At 38.0% G+C, this 26,598-nt stretch overlaps 1 protein-coding gene across 5 annotated transcripts in view; it reads right to left on the reverse strand.

Moving 5' to 3' along the window:
* Nucleotides 1–26,598, reverse strand: part of Diap1 (Death-associated inhibitor of apoptosis 1) — a 200,419-nt gene that overhangs the window by 19,035 nt on the left and 154,786 nt on the right. For 3 of the 5 annotated variants that reach the window (XM_069824659.1, XM_069824661.1, XM_069824660.1), the window contains one exon: nucleotides 2,234–2,857. In XM_069824659.1, the coding sequence (XP_069680760.1) occupies nucleotides 2,234–2,857 (624 nt within the window). Of the gene's footprint in view, nucleotides 1–2,233; nucleotides 2,858–3,188; nucleotides 3,346–14,853; nucleotides 15,012–26,598 lie in introns of those variants that run through there. The other 2 variants (XM_069824662.1, XM_069824663.1) reach the window with 2 other exon arrangements.

A 26,598-nucleotide genomic window follows, 5' to 3' on the forward strand; every position in this document is an offset into this window, starting at 1 on the left:
TGCAGCAAACCTGGACTCTTCCAAAGAGATGACTGTGCCTTTGTTTCTGGTTCATACTCATAAACCCATGATTCGTCGCTTGTAATTACCCTATTTAACAAGTCTGGGTCATTTTTGACCCGAACAATCAGTTCTTGGGACACGCATGCTCAAATCTTCAGTTAAAATTGACTGAACCGCGTAGAAACTTAAATTCAGTTCATCAGCCATTTCCCTGATTGTCAGTCGACGGTCAGAGCGCACTAAATCGCGAACTTTCGCAATGTTTTCGTTGGTTTTTGAAGTGGAAGGCCGGTCATCTTCGACTGATTCGCGGCCTTCTTTGAATCTGTTGAACCAGACAAAAACATTTGATCGGCTCAGACATTTATCCCCGACAGCTGTTTTTAAGAGTGCATAAGTCTCCGAAGCTGATTTCCCGGTTTTAAAACAAAATTTGACACAAACTCGGTGTTCCATTTTTACATCCATTTGCGAAATCATTAAATCCGCAGATAACCAAAACACGCCTTCGCTCACCAGACTGCCACTCTCTACTGAACAAAGATCGCGGTGATATTTTCAAGACGTTTCAAGGACAAAACAAGCCTTCTCTTTCACATCTGCGGGAAAACCTACCCCCTCCCTCCATAGAACAGTGGCGGCTCTTGTCTTAAAACTTTCCAATCACATCTCATATACCATGTCATATAGCAGACTTAAAATTTTATTTTCCGTTGTTTGTTCTTAGAAAACTTTCGTAACAGGTCTGAACAGAAAGAGATTGACAAATTGGCAGCAATTCACGATGTAATTGGAATATTTGTACAAAATTTATAACGAGCATATTATTATTCAGTACTCTTTGATTTGTCTTGGGGAATACATGCAAACTACTACATGTGAGCGGAAAACAATGATAAACGACTCTAACCTTGTCAAAGTCCTCTGTCCCGTCTTTTATCTATCCCATCATCTAACCCACTCTAACCTTGTGACCATCCTCTGCCTCCTGCCACTTACCTATCCTCTCATTTAACCCATTCTAAACCTGTCACAATCCTCTGCCTCCTGTCACTTAGCTATCCTGTCATATAGCCCACTCTAAACCTCTGCCTCCCGTCACTTAGCTATCCCCTCACCGAACCTATTCCATCTTGTGACAGTCTTCGATCTGCTGTCACTTATCTATCCCCTCATATAACCAACTTTAAATTTGTCACAGTCCTTATTAAATATCCCCTCATTTGACGCACTCTAATCTCGTGACAGTTCTCGGCCTCCTGTCACTTAGCTATTCTCTCATCTAATCCACTCTAATCTTGTCACAGTCCTCCGTATCCTCCACTCTAATCTTGTCACAGTCCTCCGTATCCTATCATTTAGCTATTCCCTCACGTAACCCACTCCAACCTTGTCACATTCCTCGGCCTCGCGTGACTTAGCTACCACCTCATCTATCATAATCTAACCTTTAAGTCGTAATATTTTACGGAAATAGGCTATACGCCGGCGGAGGGTAATACATAGTGCAACACGATCCCCACGATCAGACACCGACACTAATGTACTGCCTCAATTGCAGCACAAGACAAAATGACACAACTCATTAAACGCCTCTAAAAAGGAATATCAAAAACATACAAACCTCAGTTGGTCACAGTCAACTATACCGTACAGTGCACACACAAGTCTTCCCAAACCTTCAAGTCGTACGTAGCTACTAACTGAATAAACGCTCGAGAGCGGGTTCGATCCCCGTTTGGGCAGATTACCTGGTTGAGTTTTTCCGAGGTTTTCCCCAACCGTATGTCGAATGTCATGTAATCTATGCCGAATCCTCGGCCTCATCTCGCTATCACCAAACCCACTGACACTAAATAACCTAATAACAAAGTAAAAAAAACTGTACTATAAAGAAAATTATTGCTTTCCACTCTTTTTTTTAGTAGATTCTATGTATTCTCAAATCAAATCAAATCAAAGACTTCTGAATAAGTTTTGTTGAGAAAACGAGACGGTAGCTTAAGTATAGGCCTATAATTATCCTGTTACTCAATCTGTTCACTCCAGTAAGGCATAAACCTCCCCATGTCAATTGACATGGTCTATAAAAGACGATTAAATAACTGAAAGGTTAAATTAGTTAAGTTTAGAATGGATTAGTCTATCCTTTAACTGTATAGTTATTGTAGGTCCTAGTATATACGGTAATATTCGCCAAAGCGGTAAATTATGATCATCAGAATCTTACCTCGCTCAGGGCCAGAGTTTGGTCTGAGCTCCAAATAAGGGCCACAGACGTCATAGCTACGACGTACTTCTCCTGGAGATGGCTCAGGTTGTCCCCCTTCTGCATTGATAGGTATGTTTCCAACAGGCAAGCCTCTGACAAATCCACATGACGGCGACCATCGCTGGTGGTCCCTGAAGGGATCGTCCCCTTGTTCCCAACGTCCCACCTCCACTCCACAAAAAGCACAACGCACTATATCTTCTAAGTTCTTGTAATAGAAACCAGCTGCTGACAGTCGATTAGGGTCCATAAACGCAACTGGCCATTTTTCGTAAGTTTTCCGACGGTCCATTTCTCGTTTCAAATTGAAGGTAATCTGTGGATGTGCGGAGGGCCCCACATCAGAAGTTGACGGTATGGGAGATGGTGACGTGACAGGTGTGCGTTCTTGAGGAGGACTGTCTACTGTATCCATTGACATTTGTTTGTGTAAATTGTCTGCATTCATCGTAGCCAAATGAGTCGAAGGGTTTGGTTTTATTCCATCAGGGGCCATTTCAGACGAAAATAAAATGCTACCAACTAATTTAAGTTCACTACCTTCTTTTTTCAAATTTCTTGTTATTTTACCGTCTTCTGGATCTGAAATCAAAAGAAAAAATATTATTTAACCAGGTCAGAGCATTTCGCACTAGCCTATCGTACTACCTATGTGGCAACACAGCGTCTGCTACTCATGACGCTATTGAACATATAAAAAGACAAAGAAACAAAGACGTTGTCCTTTTATTATATTACTGAAAAACACGATATTCATAACCTCATTCCATGTAACACCACATCACAACATTCATTATGGTAAATAAGTTATATATTTCTTCAACTAATTACTGCTGTTGTGACCACCATAATGAACTCCGTTATTTCACTTAAATCAGTAACACAACAAATACTGTGTAAGAAACATTCATACCACACCGAGTTTCGTGAATTCAAAACACATTAAAACAAATTATTCTTCATCCAAACGGTTTACTTTTGAATATTCCCCTACGAAGCGTACTAGAAACTCTACACGTAGGCAGCCAAGTCGGACGTTGGAGGCAGCGCTCGGCAGCACTCGTGGAGTCGTGGGAATTTGGCCGAGGCTGGTATTCGATTCAAACAGCTAGCTATGTACAGTGATGCCACGTTGCCCGACAAGCTACGAAAGTAAATCGATACCCGTAGCAGCTAGCTAACAAGGGATACCGATTTCCTCCGTAACTGGTTTCATGAAAATTAACGAGACATTTCTTTCCAGCCGATGTAAAAATAAATATAATTCATTGAATTTATTTTCACTTTAAATGCTCTGGTCATCTGTTAAAACTGTAATCAGCTCTATGTGGCAACAATGAACTACAAAATATGTCCATGTTGTCATATTGTAGGTGTGGTTCCAGAGGCAAATCCTGCAATTTTGTTTCTTTGAAAACACTTAATATTACAATAATTCTGAAGTACCTATATATTTTACTATATTTCCAGACAAAAAAAAATGATTATTTTGGTGAATATATAAAATGTATTAAATTCCAAGTACGAATAATAAATTTATATGATATTTTACTTCATTCATTCATTCATTCATTCTGTGCTATGATCACATGGATTCTTGCAATGAGAAATTTTGCAACTGTGTTCAGAGCTATTTTGTGAAGTTTAATCTACATCTACTGTATTGTAATCATTATTTACCAATTTATATTAGCCTGTAGCCTATGTGCCAATCCATTTTCATTATCCAACAACTGGCAACGAAGTCATTAATTAATTTTCATTCATTCATTCAGACAGCGATATAGGGATAGAGTTGGGCTGAACGCTGGATAACAACTCAATAATTGTTATTGTTGTAGTAAACATAAGTAATAACGAGCTGAATTGCTTTACATTATTCTACTCTACTCGTTCTGGATAAGAAACAAATTTTGTTTTGTGAACTTTATTTCGATCTGCAAAGAATTATGCCAGGAAACGGTTAGATATCATCTAAGAAAGAAGAGAATAAAGACTTACACTGCGGGGGAGAAGCTTTTTTATATCTTATGTACTGTAGATTATAATGTCGTGTTTACTACTATTCGTATTTTGCATGTGCGTTGATATCGTTGCAATATCGGAGGAAAGATAATCAGTACAGGTTGGTAAAACAAAATGTAATAGTTCGAGTTTGGGAATAAGGGGTAACAGCTGGAAAAGTGAAGCCTTTAAAATAAGAATCTAAATGTCATGTTACCCTTAAAAATTAATACCATAGGTTTTGCCTCTATAGAGATGAATAAACCCGTAGGCGCTCCTAAGGTGAACGTACATTGCTGACAAAATTCGCTATATCCTATACTGAAAACACGGCAGTTCTTTTATCGGTAAGCGTTCTAAGAAAACAGTACACATCACCAAAAAAATTTATCTCTCGACTTGTTACACATTTTAAAGGTTCAGTGCTAATGTAAGATCTATGGAATACAATAAATGAAACTAAACAACTGCACGTGATCTTTGCTAACTACACACACTACTGGCATGAGTCTTTGTTGTAACAGCAACTATCTTTACAATAGCGCTAGTCAACACCAGAGCGATGCTGCATGATGGTAGTGCGAAGTTTGCCCATGCTGCTCATAGAAATCTGTAGGTTCATCTCAAATGTATTTAAAATGTTGAAACATTTAACAACAACAACAACAATAAAAGTTTTAATCTTGGATGGTTAATAAACCATTGGGTACCCCGAAAAGAAATGACTGGTAATTACAGCATACATTTTGAACTACCTTTTCGCTATACCTGGAAAGAAGTTTAGTTCATTTTTAACATGTAATAATTGGATCAGCTACTAAAGAACAGGCATAAGTCATGATTTAATTAAAACAGTTCCGAGAGAGCATTAATTTGAGACAGTCCTTAAGTATTTTTTAGTAGGTTATTTTACGACGCTTTATCAACAGCTCAGCTTATTTAGCTGAGATGAAGGTGATAATGCCGGTGAAATGAGTCCGGAGTCCAGCACCGAAAGTTACCCAGCATTTGCTCAAATTGGGTTGAGGGAAAACCCTGGAAAAAACCTCAACCAGGTAACTTGCCCCGACCGGGAATCGAACCCGGGCCACCTAGATTCGCGGCCAGACGCGCTAGCCGTTACTCCACAGGTGTGGACCAGTCCTTAAGTAGTAGTTGTTGTTAGTCAAATGTCCGAAGACAGGTCTGAACCTCACAAGTGACACCAACAAGGCACCACTAATGAGGAAATTAGGCCAGGAAATAATGGGGTACGGTGGCCAGTTTCTTTCTCCTCCATATATCGCCGAAGTCCTTAAGAGAAAATATATATATTACTGGTGGATTCAAATAGATTTATGGTACGTAGTTAAGACAGTGTCGAAGCAAATTTTATCGGCGTACTCCCGTCTCCTCTGTCTCGCAGTGAGTTGAAATATATCTGCACAATCCACGAACTTTATCGCAAACCACATATCAATCATCATCCTCTGATTGACGTTCTGGCTGATATGTACATCTATTATCAGGCAGTACATCTCACTTGACGATATGTCAGAGGAAGGAACAATTGTATAATCTGAAGTCTGACTAGTATAATATATAACTAGTCGGCGATGTATGCAATGGAGGCGGCAAGGAACTGGCCACCCTACCCCATTATCTCCTGGCCTAGTTCTAGTTGCCTCATAAGTGGTGCCTTCTTAGTATTGCATGTGAGGTTCAGACCTGTCTTCGGACAACTGATTAAACAACAACAACAACATAGCAATCAAGTGGGACAGTAAAAGGAAGAGTTACTCACTAGAGGCCGTATTCATAGACATTCTTAGCGCGGGCTTTCGGTGGATGATCAGCGAACTAACGTTTTTCGTATTCATAAACCAGTGTCAGCGATATGATATGATATGATATGATATGATATGATATGATATGATATGATATGATATGATATGAATCCTGTTTAGCACGCTCGTAGCCCGGGCTAGCGAAATGTCTATGAATAGCACCCTAGAAGACAAAATTAGAGTTATAAAAGAAATTGAGGCAAATCCTAACAAAACAAACACTGAAACTGCAACAGATTTGTAACAAACATGTATAATGTCAAATAAATCATAATTAAGGTATCATAAAGTTTGACTTCATGATTGAAGAAAAAATTTCGTAGTAAATATATGTAATAGTGCATTTATACTGAACATCAACATTTTTTAATAGTAACTTTCTGTTGAATAAAACACATTTAGACAACTTAAAAGAATCCTTATGTAGACCTACTTCCAGCCTTCTATGCTCTGTTCAATTGGTTCCTACTTATTCGAAAATTATCTTATATTCAAGATACAACTCAGAAATCTCGTCTGTATATATTTTATCTAGACTGTGACTATAAAGTAAGATTTTATAATAAATAGTATTAAGTTTTTTGACTTCTTCCATATTCTAGCTGTAAGCAATGTATGAATACCATGGAATGTTAATAAATACAATACAATACAATACAATACAAAACATCTCGCCAAAAAATCGTAAAAAAAATGTAAAAATTGTACAAAAATTGTAAAATTGTAATTGTAATCTTGTAAAATTTTGACTTGTTCCACATCTTAAAGCTTCATTGCTAATGTAAGATTTATGAAATATAATAAATGAAATGAAATGAAAAAAAAAACGTATTTATATATAGTTCTGAGTTGTACAGTATGTACCGCAATTTAAACGATTGCCCTCTAGTTGCGTACAACCTAGGTTTTACCACAGTCTAGTATATACAGTCGCGAAGCTCAATATGTAGTAAATATGCAAATATTAGATAGTTGCTCACCACTAGGATCGCTAATATCGCATCATTACAGGCAATGCAAAATAGTAGCGTCACAGTCTATTGTTTCTAGCACCCTCAAAACTCAAGCTTCGTGACTGTATACAGTAGACTGTGGTTTTACTGTAATCATATTTCTCTACATCATTTTCAATGCAGTGCTTTCTCCGGTCCGCGCCGCACGAATCGATTCCTTGAAAATGCGGCTAGCATTCTCGGGACAGCATTCGGTGCGTGCGGCTCTAGCGACGAGTGTGCGAATCACGGGAATCAGAAGCCAATACAGTCCAGTGCACAGTCTGACATTAACATTAGGCAAGTGCAATGGTCGCAATGGAGGACGGCACACTTATTGCTCTTGTGCAGGACTATGAAGAACTGTACAATATCAAACACCCGGATTATAGCAACCACAAACGCAGAGACAATATCTGGGAAGAGATAGGGGAAATAATGAAACAACCATGTAAGTGCTTCTACATTGTTTCTTTATAGACTCCATCGAACAGGCTCTTACAACTATATAGGAGCAGTGCATAATAATTCCTTATATACTGTATGCAGTCGACCTGGTTGGCAAGTTGGTATAGCGCTGGCCTTCTATGCCCAAGGTTGCGGGTTCGATCCCGGGCCAGGTCGATGGCATTTAAGTGTGCTTAATTGCGACAGGCTTATGTCAGTAGATTTACTGGCATGTAAAAGAACTCCTGCGGGATAAAATTCCGGCGCATCCGGCGACGCTGATATAACCTCTGCAGTTGCGAGCGTCGTTAAATAAACCATAACATTTATACTGTATGCAGACATGAACAACACATTAAATGCAATATTATTATTATTATTATTATTATTATTATTATTATTATTATTATTACTCAGTGGAATCATTTAGGAAGGCAGGGTAGGGCAACTGCCCTTCTCCCGAGCTTAAGTTAAAAAAAAATAATTAAGTATACTGTTTTCGCTGTAAGAAAATCCTAATGTAAAACATAAGCACGTTGCTGTCATAGCCGTGATTGGCTCCCAGTCGAAACACTCACATGACGCAGGAAAATATAGTTCGTATTTGGGAACCACAATCTTATATTATTTGAAAATAAAACATTGGATTCTAGTTGTTAAATACGATGAAACATTTAACTTTACTCATGTAAAACGCTATGTAAAAGAAAAGCTACTTTTATATTTTGTTATGTACTATGAACGCGGATGAATACCAACAGTAATACCAAGGTAGTCTGTTCTTGTAACAAGCTGGCGTCACTTGAGCTTGTAGTTGTTCACGTAAGCACGTGGTACTGAAGTATGGCTTTTGCATCCTCAACTGTCCATTGTGAAGACATAGGACTTAAAAATAATTTAATTACAGTAATTATAAAATAAATGTTTCCTAAGCAAACGAATGCATAGTAGTGAGGTTAGACCTAATTGACGAGTAACGGGAAATTTTTAACATGAAACAGAATGTACAACAATAGGCGGGAACACGTACTGAAAATCTATGGCGCCAAACAGCAGCCAATGAAGTCTCACTTCAGTCACGTGCTATTGTTTGCATTTGGATTTTTCTTACAGCGAAATGATTATAGTATACTACTTAAGAAAAAATGTGAGAACTACTCCAATATTAAAATATTCCACTTGTATAAACATCTAAGAAATAAAAGACAAGATTTGCAAATCTGGCTATCAGGTATAGCTCCCTGTGAAGCTGACTTGAATAATTTAAAGACAAAAATTGTTCCGGGGCGGGTATCAAATCCGGGACCTTTGGCTGAGCGCGCCAACGCTCTACCGACTGAACCTGAAAACCAATATACGTCACTGTTAGCTAACAGAAAACCACAATTTAAGTCGCACAGAGTTTGTGTGCACTCAATGTTGGTTCTTTGACGTCTTATCAGCCCACCTGACATGTGTGGATATAAAGGAAAAAATTGAGCCGGTGTCTGGTACAGTTCCTCGGTAGCTCAGTCGGTAGAGCGTTGAAACGCTCAGCCAAAGATCCCCGGTTCGATACCCGACCCCGGAACAATTTTTCCCTTGTAATTCTTCAAAGAGATTTGTTGGGGATAATTTAGAAAATTGTTTATGGCGATCTCGTATCATCCGGCAACATTTTATCCCATTAGGAATGCATCAGAAAATATTTCAACCCACTGCATGATTAAATGTTAATATTTTCAGCGTATTATAAGATAAATTTATGAAGACTATAGTCACAGACGTGAATTGACTGTTTTCTTATTATTATTATTATTATTATTATTATTTGGAGTACACTATGTTCAGCCAAACCCATTCTTTCGGAATTTGTGATATTATTACTTTACTGCTTACAGATGTTAGGGTGTGTGTTCAGCTAGGCAGTGTCATCAGGCTTTCTTAATAACCGACGACCTGTTTAAAGATTCTGGAGACAGAATGTCTGAGCTATTACTGCAAACCATTTAAAAGACACGCACAGGTGCAATAAAACGTGCTGAATTACACTTAGAAGTGGATTTTACAGGTAGTGTTTCTGCATTAATTTCTAAAATTAAAATTTCGCTACTCGGCGGCGTCACCCGTGAGAAAGAAAATATTTAAGCTCCGCCTGCAATATAATTTTGGCAACTGAAATATAAAATTTTAGACAGACTCATTTTTTACAATTTAGCTGCATAATCAATCACAAGGAACAAATCTCTTGTCTTAAAGCAACAATGTCATTCGGTTTAGTTTTTTATGGTCAAGTTTACCCCAGTTTACGGTAAGGAAAATAGTTCATTTCAGAGGAAATAGGAAAAAGTACGTCACTCGATATTATTATTATTATTATTATTATTATTATTATTATTATTATTATTATTATTATTATTATTGCCATCATAGTCGTCGTTTTCGTCGTTTATTACAAGTTACTGTAGATTAGGTCCAAGTTTTACTGTGTCCGCAATGCATTAATCTCTTTTCAACTCTAATAACTCTACCAAACTGCCAATCCACTGAGTCCAGAAATAAATAAATTATTAATAATTATCACGCTGAATTCTCTAAGTGTCAAAGCATCATACGATGAATTTCGCATTCCCCCCCATTCGTAGAAAATTTTGTAAGCTTCTCACGTCAGGAATTGATACCCTTAAGTCATTTTCTATGCAATATCAATCATCGTCTCAGAAAATAATGCAGGCAGCAAGTATGACAACATTTACATGTTCATACGAAACGGATACTTTGTTAAAAAAAATTCTCAATTTTCTTATTACAATTCCAAATGTATTCTCTGAAATATTTCGAGCTCAGTTCAATCGGTAATTTTACTGAATGCTTTTTCCCCTTCATAGCTTTGGGCTTGTTCACAAGAATTTGGCTCCAATAAACAAATTCTTAAAGGAAATGGCTCATCTCGAACAACAACGATTACATGTAGCAAAACAATGTCACTTCCTATATGGTTCGGGAATGTTTAATGTAGTACAGTGTAAAGACTAATTCACAATGAAAATTAAACATAACGTAAGCGTTAACTTAAGAATATAAACGTTACCGTAAAATCAAGAAGTCATACCATCATCCACGATGGGAACATAAACATAACAGCAAACATACTTGGTAACCATGGAAACATAACAACGACGCCATTTTCTCATATTCTGTCGTATACTTCAGCGCTTCACGATTGTGTTCTGTTTGCAAATCACGTAAGGATAAGTATGAAAGTTTGGAGTTTGCAAACTTTCATGTTAACGTCTTACGGTAATGTTTATGTCAATGCTTGTGTGAATAATTTGAATGATCCCATTTGGTAGCCTGGGCGCAAACTTCTGTGTTTATGTTACGGTTATGTTTAATTTTCATTGTGAATGGGCCTTAAGACTACTCAAACTTGAATTATTGTTGAAAACACTTCCGCAAGAATTTTTATCATAACCGTCTACATCCACTGCAAAACGTTTATAATTACTATCTATGAAATAGAACAAAACTGTATAAAACATTTTACAACAAAAAGGTTGTGAACCACTATGGGGGTACTTCAATTTGGAGATGTATACCGTCAATGGCTCCAATTAGGTAAATTCCACGTATTGTAAAATTCCTTTTCAATCTACTGTATATTCTGTATCCACATTGTCAGCCCCGTATTTAGGTAGTGCTAGGCCCATGGACTCGAAAAAGAATTGCTCCCACCACCAACTAACTTTAACTTCTGCAAATTTTAAGACATTTAGCAGTCAAACTGTAAAGAAAGTGGTATGTAGCAAAAATTCAACCTAGAACAGACATTTTAAAGTAGCAAAATGTAAAAAAATTATTTTCAGCTCGATTTTTTTCTATTCTTAAAATTTTGCCGCCCTGAGCCCGGGCTCATGTGGCCCGTGCGTCAATACGAGTCTGCATATTGCATGCGTGCAGGTTGTAGTTTTCTCCAAATAGCATTACAGATAGATTACATGTACAACAGTACGGACAGCGCAGCGCAGATGATATCTGGAGACTGTAAATAAGCCGCAGGCTATTTCCTCCCTCTACGGGCCAGCCACAACGGGAGAGTATATGACCTTGCGTTACTATTTACATTTTCCAGATATCCACTGCGCCGAGTGTATACCTTATTTTATTTCATGGAGTGCAGTTTCATAGAAAAGACTTTGCCGACAGACCTTCTACTGCCCACTACTAACTGGTTGTCATAAATAAATGTCTTCCTTACTGTGACGGAAATCTTGTCTTCTCCTGTTAGTAACCAATCACAACCTTCGTTCAGAAGAACTGACAGGCTCCCGTCAAATCCACGTGGAGGCAGAGTTGTCGCATCTTTTCCGAATTCCAAGAATCCCGTCAGTTTCACTGCATAATTTCGAGGGTCACCAGGATTGTGGCAACTGTGCAATGTTGGGACGAGGGGACAGGATGGAATTGTCAGAGGTGTTTGTGTAGGAAGTCTTAAATCTGTAAGTGGGTGTTCAAAGGAGCCACCGAACTGCAATCCTTGAAATAAAATAAAGTATATGTCTGCCGTTATCCCATGCGATAGTTAAATGACAGAGACCGAAAGGAGTTCCAGGTTACAAAAATATTACATTAGGGGGTCTGATACAAGTTTGGAATTAAGTAAAATCACAAAAACTAAATACCTTGATCTGAATTTCAGATAAGCAGTGTCGACAGCGATGGGCAAGAATAAGAGAAAATTACCGTAAAGCACTGAATCTTCGAAAAACGAAAAGTGGACAGGCAGCTACAAAAATTAAGGCCCCGAAGTTCGAAAAGGAACTGAAGTTTTTAATTCCTTATTTAGCTGATGAGGACACACATCATTCAAACATTCCATCTCCCTCAACTTCTATAGTCATACAAGAAAATTCTGAATTGTTGGGGCCGTTGGAAGAAACCTATAACGATCAGGATGACGCGGCTCTTAGCAATATTTCTACACCCTCCAGTTGTAACACTTCAGGGGATGGGAACCGCCTAATCACGAGAAAAAGAGGTGCTGAACAACCGCCTGCAGCTGCTGTTCTTCGAGAATATTCGGAAACAAAGAAGTGTACCACGGAAAAAGCAGCCGAGAATCAACTTACTAACTTCTTTATTATTATGGCACACACAGTTAAGACATTCCCTTTACGGGATCAAATCGAGATAAAAAGGAAACTATTTGAAATGGTAAATTCTGTGGAAATGAGAATTGCCACTGAATTACCAGAATCAAATTCTTAATGGAACTGATACAAACAGCAACAGGAACCTCTTCTTGACTGCAGTGCCTGTTACAACAACGTCTTTGTTGCCTTTTATAACGTGTATTTACCTCCAAATTAAAGACAGTTATTTTAATTTAATTTTGTAACAATCTGTTTCCTTCCTCTTAATTCATTTTCCACGCCAATATAAAATGTACTGGACAACTAAAAATAATACATGCATTATTTTAAACAAACAGAGTGTTTTCTTTGGTCGACCTGCCTTCCTGAATGATATTTTCTCGGTTAGATCAGGCACCGGCAAATTGTGGAGAGACGTAAACTTGTTATAGGTTATTCAATACACTAATACTGGAAAAATTAAAATCATAATCATTTAAATCCGGACATAAAGTATGAAAACTTCCATAGCCAAATCTTCTGTTGTAAATATTATGCAAATGTGCCAACCTTTCAAGTGGGTTATCAGTAATCCCATAGTCCATATACACATGCGCATGCCTCTCCCAGTTCTGGAAAAGTTAAATTTAAAATCTATTATAATTATAGCGCAATTACACGTTACCTGTCACTTCTGCGAAAAAAGAAATGCTGCAGTTGCATCTGTTCTAGATCGATTTAAAATGTACGAGTATTTAGGAAGAGTATCGCATTGATAAGCTGCAAATTCCTGTTCAAGTCTGTCAAGATCCATTCAGGCGCTACATAGCCTGAGATGTTGATACAGCGTCGTAAAATAACTCACTAAAAAATAAAATGCAACTTGCACTTTAATCACACGCTACGAAGACATTAACGGAATGATCTACTTGAAAAGGATTACTTTCCGAGAACAATCATTTTTTTTTAGAAAACTGGAAAGGATTACTTTTCGAGAACGATAATTTTTTAAAGAAAACTGGAAAGGATTACTTTCCGAGAACGATCATTTTTTAAAGAAAACTGGAAAGGACTGATTACTTTCCGGGAACGATCATTTTTTAAAGAAAACTGGAAAGGATTACTTTCCGAGAACGATCATTTTTTAAAGAAAACTGGAAAGGATTACTTTCCGAGAACGATCATTTTTTAAAGAAAACTGGAAAGGATTACTTTCCGAGAACGATAATTTTTTAAAGAAAACTGGAAAGGATTACTTTCCGAGAACGATCATTTTTTAAAGAAATCTGGAAAGGATTACTTTCCGTGAACGATCATATTTTTAACAAAACTGGAAAGGATTACTTTCCGAGAACGATCACATTTTTAACAAAACTGGAAAGTTAGAAATTTAATTTTTTCAGTCGTTGACTTTACTACATTATGTAAAGTCAACGACTGAAAAAATTAAATTTCTAACATATTCACAGACTTTTCTGAAAATTATGCAAAATGAATTGCAAAAAACTGGAAAGGATTACTTTCTGAGAACGATCATATTTTAAACAAAACTGGAAATGATTACTTTCTGAGAACGATCATATTTTAAACAAAACTGGAAAGGATTACTTTCTGAGAACGATCATATTTTAAACAAGCAATTCTAGTAACAATAGTCTTAGCAGAAACATTTTATACAGTGCGCCTAGAGACAGAGTGAACAGTATCTGGCAGTAGGTGCGGCAACTCTCGCCGCGGTCCATTCTACCTCTAGACGCACTGTATAACATATGCAGGTGTTATTCAGCGTCGAAATTCAACGTGGGCGAGTAATTAACGACGAAACTGCCTAAACATACGACATGCCCCCCCCCCCAGCATTATTTCCTTCTGGAAGGAAACCATGATCACCCCTTAAAATCGATCGCTCTCAGCCGGATATGAACTCGTAGATTTTCTCCAGTAGCCTATTTCTGTTTCCCCTGCCATCATCACATTCTTTCTTAACTCACTGTAAGCCATAAAATAAAAATATGAGCAAAATGTGAGTAGCATAACACCATTCACAACACACAGCATATTCAAATTCAAGCCACACGCAATCAGCTGTAAGTATTTCACCACACACCGAGCAATGGTAATGCTCTGCAACACTTGTTTTCACTTTAATATCCTCCCTCAATCACAGTAGTTGGTAACACTGCACGGTATAAACTTACGTTCACAATCGAGAATCGTAGATCTTGTTAGATAAGATCCGTGTCTGTGGCCACCAAGAGCTTGGCAACGAACTTCACCAAGACACTTGGTAACAAACTCTGAGCACTCGTACACAACCTTTATATAGTTTAAACTAGCATTATCTGCCTATTGTTTGCGGAGTGCGAAGTACACACAATATCTTACTGCATAGCTCACATGCTAGGACATCACTTAAATGCTGATTATCTTGTCAGCTTTATCTCTGGCGCCATTATTCCTAGAAGTTGAATGTCTTGCATATACGGTATTCTAAAGAACTGAATTAGTCAACCAAAAATTCATGAAACACTGCAACTTGTTACATATTTAGAATATCTGTAACACATCATAGGGGCGTTCCAAAAAGTACATTGATAATTAATGAAGGATATACGGATTCAGCGGAAAATTGACAAAATATTACTGATGAAATCCGTATTGCAGTAACTTTTTTCTAACAAAACCTTACAATATCTGCAGGGATAATTTTCTACACCCACATATCTACTGTATATTTCGTGATACTTTTTTGTTGGAAAGTATTATACGTGGGCTCCAGAGCCTTTCTAGAAAATACTGCGAAGATAAAAGCCACTTATACTTCAATTGTATATACGCATGAAGTAATTTTTGGTGCACATGGACGCGACTTCAAAAATTATGCAGTCATTTTCCATTTTGAGTAAATCATCACCGTCAACCAGCAAGTTTGCTAGTAATCTATGGTGGACAAAGCAGTTTTCTTCGGGTACTTTGGTTTCTCCTGACAATTTGTCCCATCACTTTTAACCATCATTCAAACGTCACCGACCTAAGGGTGTGCGACAGCCTGAAAAGCCTGCACAGACATTCCCATCAGTCCATAAAAAGGACTTCACACCTCATCGGCTTCTAGTGCCGAAGACAGAACCAGCTGGCCTGCTTATCAATATTGAAACTTGACCAGACACGTGACAGCCAAGATAAGCGCGCCAACTGATTGGTCTACGTATTTTTAAAGGTCTAGAGCTAGACGAGCAAAGCAGTGTTACCAACTTCAGTGACACGTCGCTTTTTTCAAGTTGGTTATTTAACGACGCTGTATCAACTACTAGGTTATTTAGCGTCGATGAATTGGTGATAGCGAAATGGTATTTGGCGAGGATTCGCCATACATAACCTGGTATTCACCTTACGGTTGGGAAAAACCTCGGAAAAAACCCAACCAGGTAATCAGCCCGAGCGTAACTTCAGACCGGTAGGCAAGCGCCTTAACCGACTGAGCCACGCCGGTGGCTTAACATGTCGCTAGATATAGCGGTTTTGAGAGGGTGTCTAACAACAAAAATTACGAAATAGCAACCAACGACTTTCCTAGAGGTTCCTCATTGACGGATCTCGCCGAAAAAATATCCACTTAAAACAGCTTGAATCTTAAAAATGTGCCACCCATTTTTCAACAAATGCACAACATACATTATAAACCGCTACGGTTTGTTTTTGAAAGAGTTTACTTCACAGTCTGACACATTATCTAAAACATTTTTTTTTCCTTAATATCGTGTTTGTCTCTATATTAACTGTGAACTCTTAAATTGGGATTATTTTTATAGATTTCTGGCGGTACACTTTTCTTGACACACAAAATCGGAACAAACCAGATTTTTCGGGACGTATGGCAACCCTAGTCATGACCATCTGATATTCTTAGCGATACGCCAAGAGTGACGTTGGTGATTAAGTGTAAGACAAAGCAGAATCATCATGATTAGGGGATAAAGAATATTACAGCCACACTTCCCTGATAAATTAATCTTAAAGATTAGTGTTCTTAGAATACAGTAGGTGGCGGCGTCTCTACACCTACATTCAGTGTCAAAATTCAAGATGAGTACGGCTATAATAACCTACAGAATGTTTTTTCTTCCGTAGCTGAGTGGCATAAGCAAACCTTCAGCTCATCACGAAGGCGATCTGGGTTCGATCCCGGTCAGGTCTATATTTTTCATTAAAAAATCCACAGTGAAATTTGTGGACACTAGACAAGGTCACAGTTCAGGTTTTCATCGCGTTCCCTGATCTCCAGCTGGCGACGCTCGGAGGGGGCTGGTAAAGCCTTGTTTTTTTCTAAACCGATGCATGCGACGTGCGAGATGCGAAGCGCGCCCAGCACCCCGCACTTCGCATGCGTCGGTTCAAAAAAATCAGAGCTTCATAGGACGAGTAGGGTTGTCTGCTTCGAAATCTGGTTGGCTTGGCTTTACGTGGGCTAAACCCTGGACGGGTACGCACACTTAGGCACGGTTTGGCCCAATGTTCGTCCTTATATACGATCATTGTCCAAGTCCGATAGGTGGCCTGGGTGGCATTCGTGAATCCGATGCTGATAGGACGACCATCCTGTCTCAGATCCTGATACAGCCAGGTCCTGTTTCGCGGACATATAGTCTGACAACCCCAGGGGCCGGAAGCCTCAAGCCCTTTTTGATCAGCCGACGCTGACAGGTGGGTCATCCTACCTCAGCCCTGACAGAGCCAGATCCCATACCCAGGGCACAGAACCCCAAGCCCTTCCTACTGGAAACCTGTACTACCCCGAAGAATTCAACCCAGCCCATTTCTAACTATTTTAGATGATATGATGAAAAGGGGGGGAGAGTTGGAAAGTGGTGGTGCAATAACGACTGATCGGGGATCAAATCCCGTCCGCCTAAATGAAAGGTCAGATCGCTAGTGCTGAATCCATAGACGCAGCAAAAATCCGTTCTACTATCATTGAGTAATCTTTCTGTGGCTAACGATGGCACACCTTGCGCTGTAAAGAGGACATATATAACGCAAGGTTTTTAAAATAGAAATTGAGTTTTGGAATTATAAAATCTTCTCGTTTCTAGCATGCCTGTATTTATTTTAAAAGTGAAATGTAATTAAATTGTTTCATCTTTATAAAGTTTTTAATGCTCATAAGGAAGAATGTTGTTAATATTCTTCGTATAATTCAGCGAAAAAGAGGCAGGAGTGTTTACGTTTACAATATCAACCAAATATCTCATAGGCCCTACGTTTAAGCAATATTTCGTCCTATACCATGTATAATATTCCAATGAAAAGTGAAAATCGTATCTGTGGTTATTCTCAGATTTCTTCTTGCTTTCCACTTTGTATATTAACACTGCTAACACATACTACTAATATAGTCCATTTAAAATATCATACGATGAAGTAATACACGGTTTTGAAAATCGTCCAAATAATTTAACACGTTTTGCGTTATTTTCCAGGAGAGATAAATACAGGTATACCACCTATTTGAATTGTATCTTTGCCCTTTTCGAGAATACGAGATAACGTATGTACTTGTAAACTACACGCCTCCTCTGCAGTCAAACTCTTTTTTTTTTCTGAAAAAAAAAAACTGACACGCACTGCATCATAAGCTAGTCCTCTAGAAAAATTATATACAGAAAATACAATTTTTCCTTTTGGGTACAGATGAAACACCAGAGCCACTTGCAAGTTACACATCACACAAGAGAAAACAGTCCACGTCTGAATTTGAAAATAAACAGAATATATCTTCGTTTACAGAGAGGGACTTCAGAGCAAAATATGCTGTATATTGTAGGTTCGATATCTTAGTCTTAAAGCGATAACACGAGAGCCAGTTGACATATAATTGCCATTCTTGTACAGTTGAATTCAGAATTCATAGCTCTATCGAATGGCACAGCTTAAAATTCATTCCTACCCATAAATATTGTGCGTGCAAGAAAGAAACTAATAAACGACGCTTCAGCGAGACTTTGCGACGATTTAACTAGGCAACACCGCTCCACTGTTACTGGCTAGTCGAGATAGATCTGCCTGAACTAGCTCCGCCTTATATGCCTTCTTATTCTGAAAGCGCTCTAGATCAGTGCCTATAGGAAACTGCGTGTTGCTCTCGTTGAACACCTGTGAGGATTTTCTACAGACCTAACTGATGAAAGTTGACGGACCACAGAGAGCGTTTTTGGTTTCTCTAAATCAGACTAGAAGATCCCTATATTAACTATCTTCTTAAGGTCTTCGTGTCTCATCGTCCATATTTCGACCGTATGATTCTGGAAGATTTTCCTTGTAAGCAACTTTCGTGGCGGAATTAGAGTGTACCTACTCTGGTTTCCTCTGCCATTCGCTCACCACCGAGAAAACAGATGGGCCAAGTTATATCCAAGATTGCACAATAGAAGGAAGCTGCAACAATAACCCTCTCGTGATAAAGCTCATGGAGTATGTATCACAACGCTTGTGGAGTTGAGAAGTTGGCCCCTAGTGGAGCCTCCGGGCCGATTTGGTCATGCCCCGCTGCGTCATCCGTTTCCCAATTGAGCAGGCGCAAGGCCAACTCGTCAAACAAGGCGGTGTGGGTTTGAATCCCACGGGTGGGGGGAGGCCCACATCGCTATGGCAGGGTGCGCGGCTGCTCCTCGATAAGTACCAGTGGCGTAGCGTCAATGTAAGCTAAAAAGCTTAGCTTCCCCAGTTAATAATAATTTCATAATAAACCTACAGTTTATGGAGAAAATTATTTATTAATTTTAATAGAGTTTATATTTACGCGTTAAATATTGTGATGCGGCAGCTCAGAATGATTTGTGATGCAGCAGTAAACAAGAAGCCTGCACACACCAGCTTCCAAGCAGACTGGTTTCTTCTGTGTAATCCACCCCGCAGATTTTCCATCCCTTTCTAACTAAACTACCCTAGTCGCAAGACTCGCAAGAAGCTAGCTTTAACATTTAAAATAAGTAGTTTCCGAGTTATCCCTTTTCGTCAGTTGTGTTCAGTTGAAGTGTTAGTGTGCATTGTGGCTGATATAATAAATAATGAGCGAAATAACAGTTCCTGACACTAATTTACTTGACTTTTTTAGGACAATTGTATTATCAAGACTGACTTACGAACAAAAGTGTGATTTAAAAAGAAATGACCGACCCCCTTGCTGTCAATGAAGGACACAACTAAAAGACAGACGCATACTTACGTAATGATACTAATATTGTGATTTCTCTAAGTATGACAGGGAGTGAGCCAATGTTATACGTATACGTGTCTATTTGTTAAGAGATATGTGTAAACCGTGAAATCATATTTTGCTATGTATCATTTGAGGTCATGCCTTATTGGTGTTACTTACGATGTTCCAACCAATCTTCGACTGCTGACTTGACATTGACTACTATTTATTTTAAGACTGTATTTTTGTTATACGTTTTCTCATATTGCATGAAAGACAACTTGAGTTAGCTTCCCCTGCTCAAAATTTCATGCTACGCCACTGATAAGTACACCTCTAACTATACACACTCTTCTGGTAAAGGTAGGTAGCTTTTCTGAAAGTTGATCGTTCTACCCAATGGCTTTGCTGACCACAGTCTTGAGTTCCAATTGAACCCCTTATACCAGTGGCGGTTATTCAAGTGAAGTACATGAAGGCCACCTTCACCCCTTTGTTCGTGCTTTAATAAAATATATTTTATCAATAAATTAAAATAAAATGAATCCTTCACTAAACCATATTTTGCTCTATTTTTTTATATCTTGTTCGGCTTAATCCGCTCAGTTAACATTCACTGCAGCACTTCACATGAACCCCTCACCAGCCAGGCCACGTGGCTAGCAGACCAGCTGAAGGTCCGAATGAGACTTTCCTTTTGGCCTTCAGTAAACACACCCGGTTGCCATGACAACGAGTTGCTTACTATGAATTACCGGTCCCTTTTGCGAGCTATTATGAGGGTCTGTGGAGCAGGCATTCATCTCCTTTCTCTATTCTTGAAAGACAGAATCTCTCTCTCGTCCAAACATTGGATCAGGGTGGCAAACTGTAATATTTTGCAACTAAATAAGAAAACATAAAATATTCTGTAAAGAAGTTAAATATTGTTTAAATTTAGCATATAACGTATATATTTTGGTATTTTTTAACGTTAGCATCTCTTGAATATTATGTTTTGTATGGATTTTGAAATAATTTGAGTATCCTGTAATAAAGAAAGTTGGCATAACATTTGAAACTACGTTGTACAATAGACCCGCGCTGACCAACGATTTCGCTTTACGTATTCTTTGTTGTGATAAGTGCAGCGAAGTGTGAAGGTGTTACTACGTGTATTAATGCGATGAAAAAATGAATCCGTTAAACGATTAAGTGTGTAATCTTTTGGAGACACCGTTCTCTCCTTGGTGTGCAGAAGATAAGCAAGATATTTTAAAATACCGCAGAACAACAAGTCACATTAATATAACTATGAAAAAAGTGAAAAGTGGTGGTCGGTCATACAATATTCAGTCTGAAGATTCGTGGTATGCCGATTTCAACTGGTTATGTGGGAGTCACTAAAACGAGAAGTTATATTGTTGGTCTTGTCTTCTTCTGGGGAACGAGAAACCCGCTTGGAATTCAACTGGATTTTGCGATTTCAGAAATGTCAATCGCGGTCTTCACAGCCATGCAGATTCAGCTGAACACATTAAATGTATTTTGCAATTAAAGGCACTGCAGAAGAACGTGAACACCATTGCGGATGCACTAAAGGAAAGTTATAGGTTATACGTAAGTCAATTTAATGAAAACGTATGTTTAAATAGACTGGTAATGCACACCGCAATCGATACGGTATTGTTTCTAAGCAAGCAGGAGTTGGCTTTTCGCGGTCATGATGAGAGTATTTCGTCACAGAACAGGGGGAATTTCAAAGAATTATTGGCTCTCATTTCATTGGCCCTATGAAAATTAGAAATCACTATGAAAAAATTAGGCCTGTTCTTTCTGGGAAATCTAAAACGATTCAAAATGAAATAATTGATTGTATTTCTGAATGCATCAATGAACTTGTAAGAGATGAAATTACTAGTGCCCCTTTCTTTTCCATTCAAGTGTAAGTTTTCTGTTCAACAGAATACTGCTTTGATTTAATCGTAGCTACTGATTTTACTGGATAGGTAAGCTTATATCGGAAGTTGCATGTTCCGAAGTTGATTTAAAATATGAATACAGTTTACGATTATGATTGTGATTTTGAATTTTGTTATGGGTCCTATTTCTTGTGTACTCTTTTAATTTGATGTGTTGTATAAAATGTGTTAGATTTTGTCTTTTTTATGTCATGTGGACTTGTGGTTGTTTTATTATGTTGTGGTATGTATTGTGCGGAAGTTTTGCTGGGACAGTGAATTCTTCGGGATTAAGGGGACGTAGCTTCCGAAAATGTTGAAAATTTGTTTATTTTATATGATATGCTTTTCATAAAACTTAAGAAAATGGTGAATATATTACATTAATTCAATATGACCATCGTATAGGTTACAAAAGCATTCGCGACGTCACGGCTATATAACGATTCTAGGAAATTACCTAGAATTCTATTGACCTTCACCTAATTTATCCGGCACGAGCCGCCACTGCCTTATACAGAAGTCGACAGAACGTCAACGTAGGTGACGTCATATGAAATACCAGGGGTGGTAGACGAGGGTGGTAGAAAGCAATAGGCTGGGAGAAGGAGAGGACTGAACCTCACCCGTATAGTCTAGAACAGCGTTTCTCAAACTTTTCTGAAGTGGGGACCACTTTTTTAAGTCAGAACAGTTTCGCGGACCACCTTACTCTTGTTCCCTTCGAAAGCAAATTTATAATTTATGTAGCATATTTTAATATCAATATATTTATATTTTAATTTGGAAATAATTAATTAAAATTAATTTAATTCAATTAATTTTAGACTAGTATTAACTAATTAAGTTAATGTTAATAGAAGAAAATTTCTTATATCGTCATCTGCAAAAAGAGAAATAAAAAACAATTAATGCAGAAACATGAGCGATTTTGAACAAGTAAAGATGCAATTTTGCATGTTCTATTATTGGTGTACGACGTACAGTACGTGACCATTCAATGTGCAAAATATTAAGAAAGTCATAAATACATGAAAAGGTTCGGTACTTTGGTCCTGTTATAAATTCGGGTAGTCCCTAGCTGGGTTAGAGGCATGGCGCCAGAAGTGCAGGGAAAAGATAGCGAGAAACACCACGTTCATAGTGCTTTAAATCCCTCTTTCTTTGCTGAGAGTAGAGTGGGAAGCCGATAGAACGGGTAGGGTAAATAAATTTCATAAAATGTCAGTACTGGGAGAAAAAGTGAAAGGCGATTACCATGTGTCATTTACAAACTCTGAGATTTTCAGCTATAGTGTAATACGCACTTCGTTTGAATTTTATTTTTTCTTCTGTCCTTTTTGAAGGACCACAAGGGCAGACCTCGAGGACCACAGGTGGTCCGCGGAGCATAGTTTGAGAAACGCTGGTCTAGAAATAAGTAACCGAACTATATGATGTCTTGGCATCCTTCTGACGGATTTGAAATTACTCATCAGCCTATCCCGATGTTTTAATTAGTGAAGTGAAATCTGGTTCTCCATCATAAGTTGCGATTTGTAATTGCTCAAATGAATGTTGGGAGCGCGCCTTAGGCAACATTAAGTTTAATTTTTTAAAGAAATTGCTCACATACATATGTCGAGCGGAACATTGAAATAAATCTAATAAAAATTACCTAAGGAGTGGATATCTTGAATTGTAGGGAATTTTCGGGAAATTTTTAAATCTGAGAAATTTTCCCTTATTTAGGCTTATTTGCAAAGTTTAAACATTTTATAATATCAAAAAATGATACTCGGCAATGCTTTTTCCTTAATCAGTATTAATATTTTGTCAATGGAGTTTTGTATAATGTCTCTTTATGGTGGTAATATGAAACTCTTTAAGTAGTTTAGAACATAACAAACATATTACATTTTCTTCCTATGCACAACAAAAGAATTTCTCTTACCATTCTTCTACAAATATTCGTTTTGCTGCACTCTTTACGGAATGTTTCCGGACATAGGTTCCTATATGAAAGTTGTTCATACTGATGACCTCCATCATCTCTAAAATTTTGTAACATTGTCACTGAATCACCCTGTATTTATGTAAAAATTAAATTTTACATGCTGGAATTAAATATAAATTACTATTAAGAACATTCAATAATCATTTTCTTGCTTACGAGTAATTTTATAGAAGAGATAAACAGATTGGTGTTGGAGGAGAGAAACTTAGAAAAATTTTCTAAAAGCGAGAGAAATCTATAGATGTTTTCTGATAAATTCTCGTATTTGAGTTGTTTCCAAAAAATGCATAGTTTAACAGCTTTACTTTTATTTTGTTTTAAATTCTCACAGAGTTACTCGGTTTTCCACGCTTTCATTTTTTTAATTTATTGATTTTCATTTTATTACTCCTCCTCGCCCCGTTCCGTGATCACTTGATCAAATCTCAGTCCCCCTCGCGTATGTGGTACCTAAGAGGTTACGTCCAATTTCGGATTCCCCTTCAAAATTTTCTAGAGCTCCTTCAGAGGAGCAGCGTAACCCGGAGTGAGACTAGTGGCCAACAGGCTTGGAGCTCACATATTTAGTTTTGTACAGCCCCCAACCCCTTGCAAGGACGCGTTTTGCGTACCTTTTAAATTTTCCTCCCAATTCTCCTTCGATTTTTCGATTTTCGATTTTATTACTTCCAGTTATACTGACAAAAAATAGTCCACACTTGTGGAGTGCCGGTCAGCGAGTCTGGCCGCGAAACCAGGTGGCCCGGGTTCGAATCCCAGTCGGGGCAAGTTATCTGGTTGAGGTTTTTTCCGGGGTTTTCCCTCAACGCAATACGAGCAAATGCTGGGTAACTTTCGATGTTGGACCCAGGACTCATTTCACCGGCATTATCACCTTCATATCATTCAGACGCTAAATAACCTAGATGTTGATACAGCGTCGTAAAATAACCCAATAAGACAAAAAATATATTTGTTTGTTTTGTGTTCAGCTATCACAATTTTGTTTTTTTTTTTTATATTTTTCAGCCACATTTTCATGAAAACTTGTGCTCGAATTTCTTAAGCAATTGGGTCATAATATTGTTCAGATGCTCTAAAAATCTTTTCACAAGGTTAAATTAGTGAACATTTTTTTCCCCCGGGGAAGCCTCACACCACTCTGGTAGCTGAGAACTTTATCTACGAGTAGTTCTGGAAACAAGATTACCCCGATAACGACCGGGAATAATATAGCCTACACACAACAACAACCGAGATCGCTAATCGCGATTAGAAATTGTAACCTGTCACTAGCAGACGTTACCACAGAGCCAGTAGCCTAACTTAAACTTCCTTTTATATTAACAAGTAATCTGTTTTATAAAAGATAACGTGCAATTTTTTTTTTTTTTTGTGCAAAACAATAAAGAGGAGATGGTTCCGCACCCCACTATTCCGTAAATTACAAAAGAACTGAACAACCTCATTGACTCGCATCGACGAGCTAAGGGAGAGAAAGTCTCGAAGTGAGGTTTGTAGGTTGTGTGCTACATATCGATCACGCCATGTACCATGCAGCCTACTTTCCCTTAAGCACGTGAACTGAATAGTGAATACTATGCTCCCAATATTCCCAGCTTTGTTTAATGAGCATATCCTTACAGAAGTTTTCTCCAAGTCGAATTTGTATTATACAGACAATATATTATACAGTACGTAATGATTCTGGATGCCTACAGCATAGCGAGACTTCCTAACATGGAGTCAGTGCCTAAGTGTTGAAGAAGAAGAAGAAGAAGAAGAAAAGAAGAAGAAGATGATGATGGAGTCAACACGACACCAGCTTATATATAAATAGATAAGCGGCCATTGGGGGGGGGCTATGCCCTCTTCCTGTCTCTACAATATTTACTTTTTATGTCGATTTATTTAGGTAAAAAACTAAATAATGTTGAACTGCCTATAAATTACTACTAGGGACATTCAATCACTTACAATTAGTAGTTATTTTGTAGAAGAGATGAAAACAAGCATGAAAACTTAAATGCTTAAGTGTGAAAGTTCTCACGCCTTGGCCTGAGATCATTCCAGAAAATTGAACAGCACTCTGACCGTGCTCTAGAAGTTCCTCGTCAGCAGCGTTGCGAACCGAGTTTGGAAAAAAAAAATTCGTAAACAACACACCGGCGACGCTGATATAACTTCTGTAGTTGCGAGCGTCGTTAAATAAACCATAATTTAAATGTTTAATTTATATAAAATGTCTCTCTTAACCGAGTCATATGCCTTTTTAAATCTGATGTACTGTACTCTTATACTCCCATTTTTCTCCAATATCTGTCGAATAGAAAAAATCTGATCAATAGTCGATCTATTTCTTTATCTACTAGAGATGTTATTTAAAGACATATCTCAAGCAATTTGCCCGAAATTTATGTCTATCAAATTTGACGTTCATCATCTGATAACGTGAAATATCGCCACACATGCAGTATAGAAGCTCAGTCATTCCTAGGAACCATGTCATCCATCATTACTCTACGTGTTTCCTGAAATATCTCATTACCGACTGTTGAGAAATAGGGCAGGATATACTGCAGCCTACTAGTTTAATGTGCACGCCCTCACATTTTATGCATACGAACTCTTTCATAACATGTAGGATCTTCGTCAGAGGCGGATTCAGCACTTCAACTTATACTAAAATCACAGAGTAGACCGCTGGTTATTAATGTGTGCTCAGCAACATTATACTCATAGACTTCCTCACCCATTTCAAAGTTCCTAGCGTCTGTGGAATTCGTAAGTAAATTTGTTCAAAAACTTGACGGAGCATTTGAAGTATGTT

This window comes from Periplaneta americana, chromosome 4 (assembly GCF_040183065.1).
Source record: "Periplaneta americana isolate PAMFEO1 chromosome 4, P.americana_PAMFEO1_priV1, whole genome shotgun sequence".
NCBI lineage: Eukaryota > Metazoa > Arthropoda > Insecta > Blattodea > Blattidae > Periplaneta > Periplaneta americana.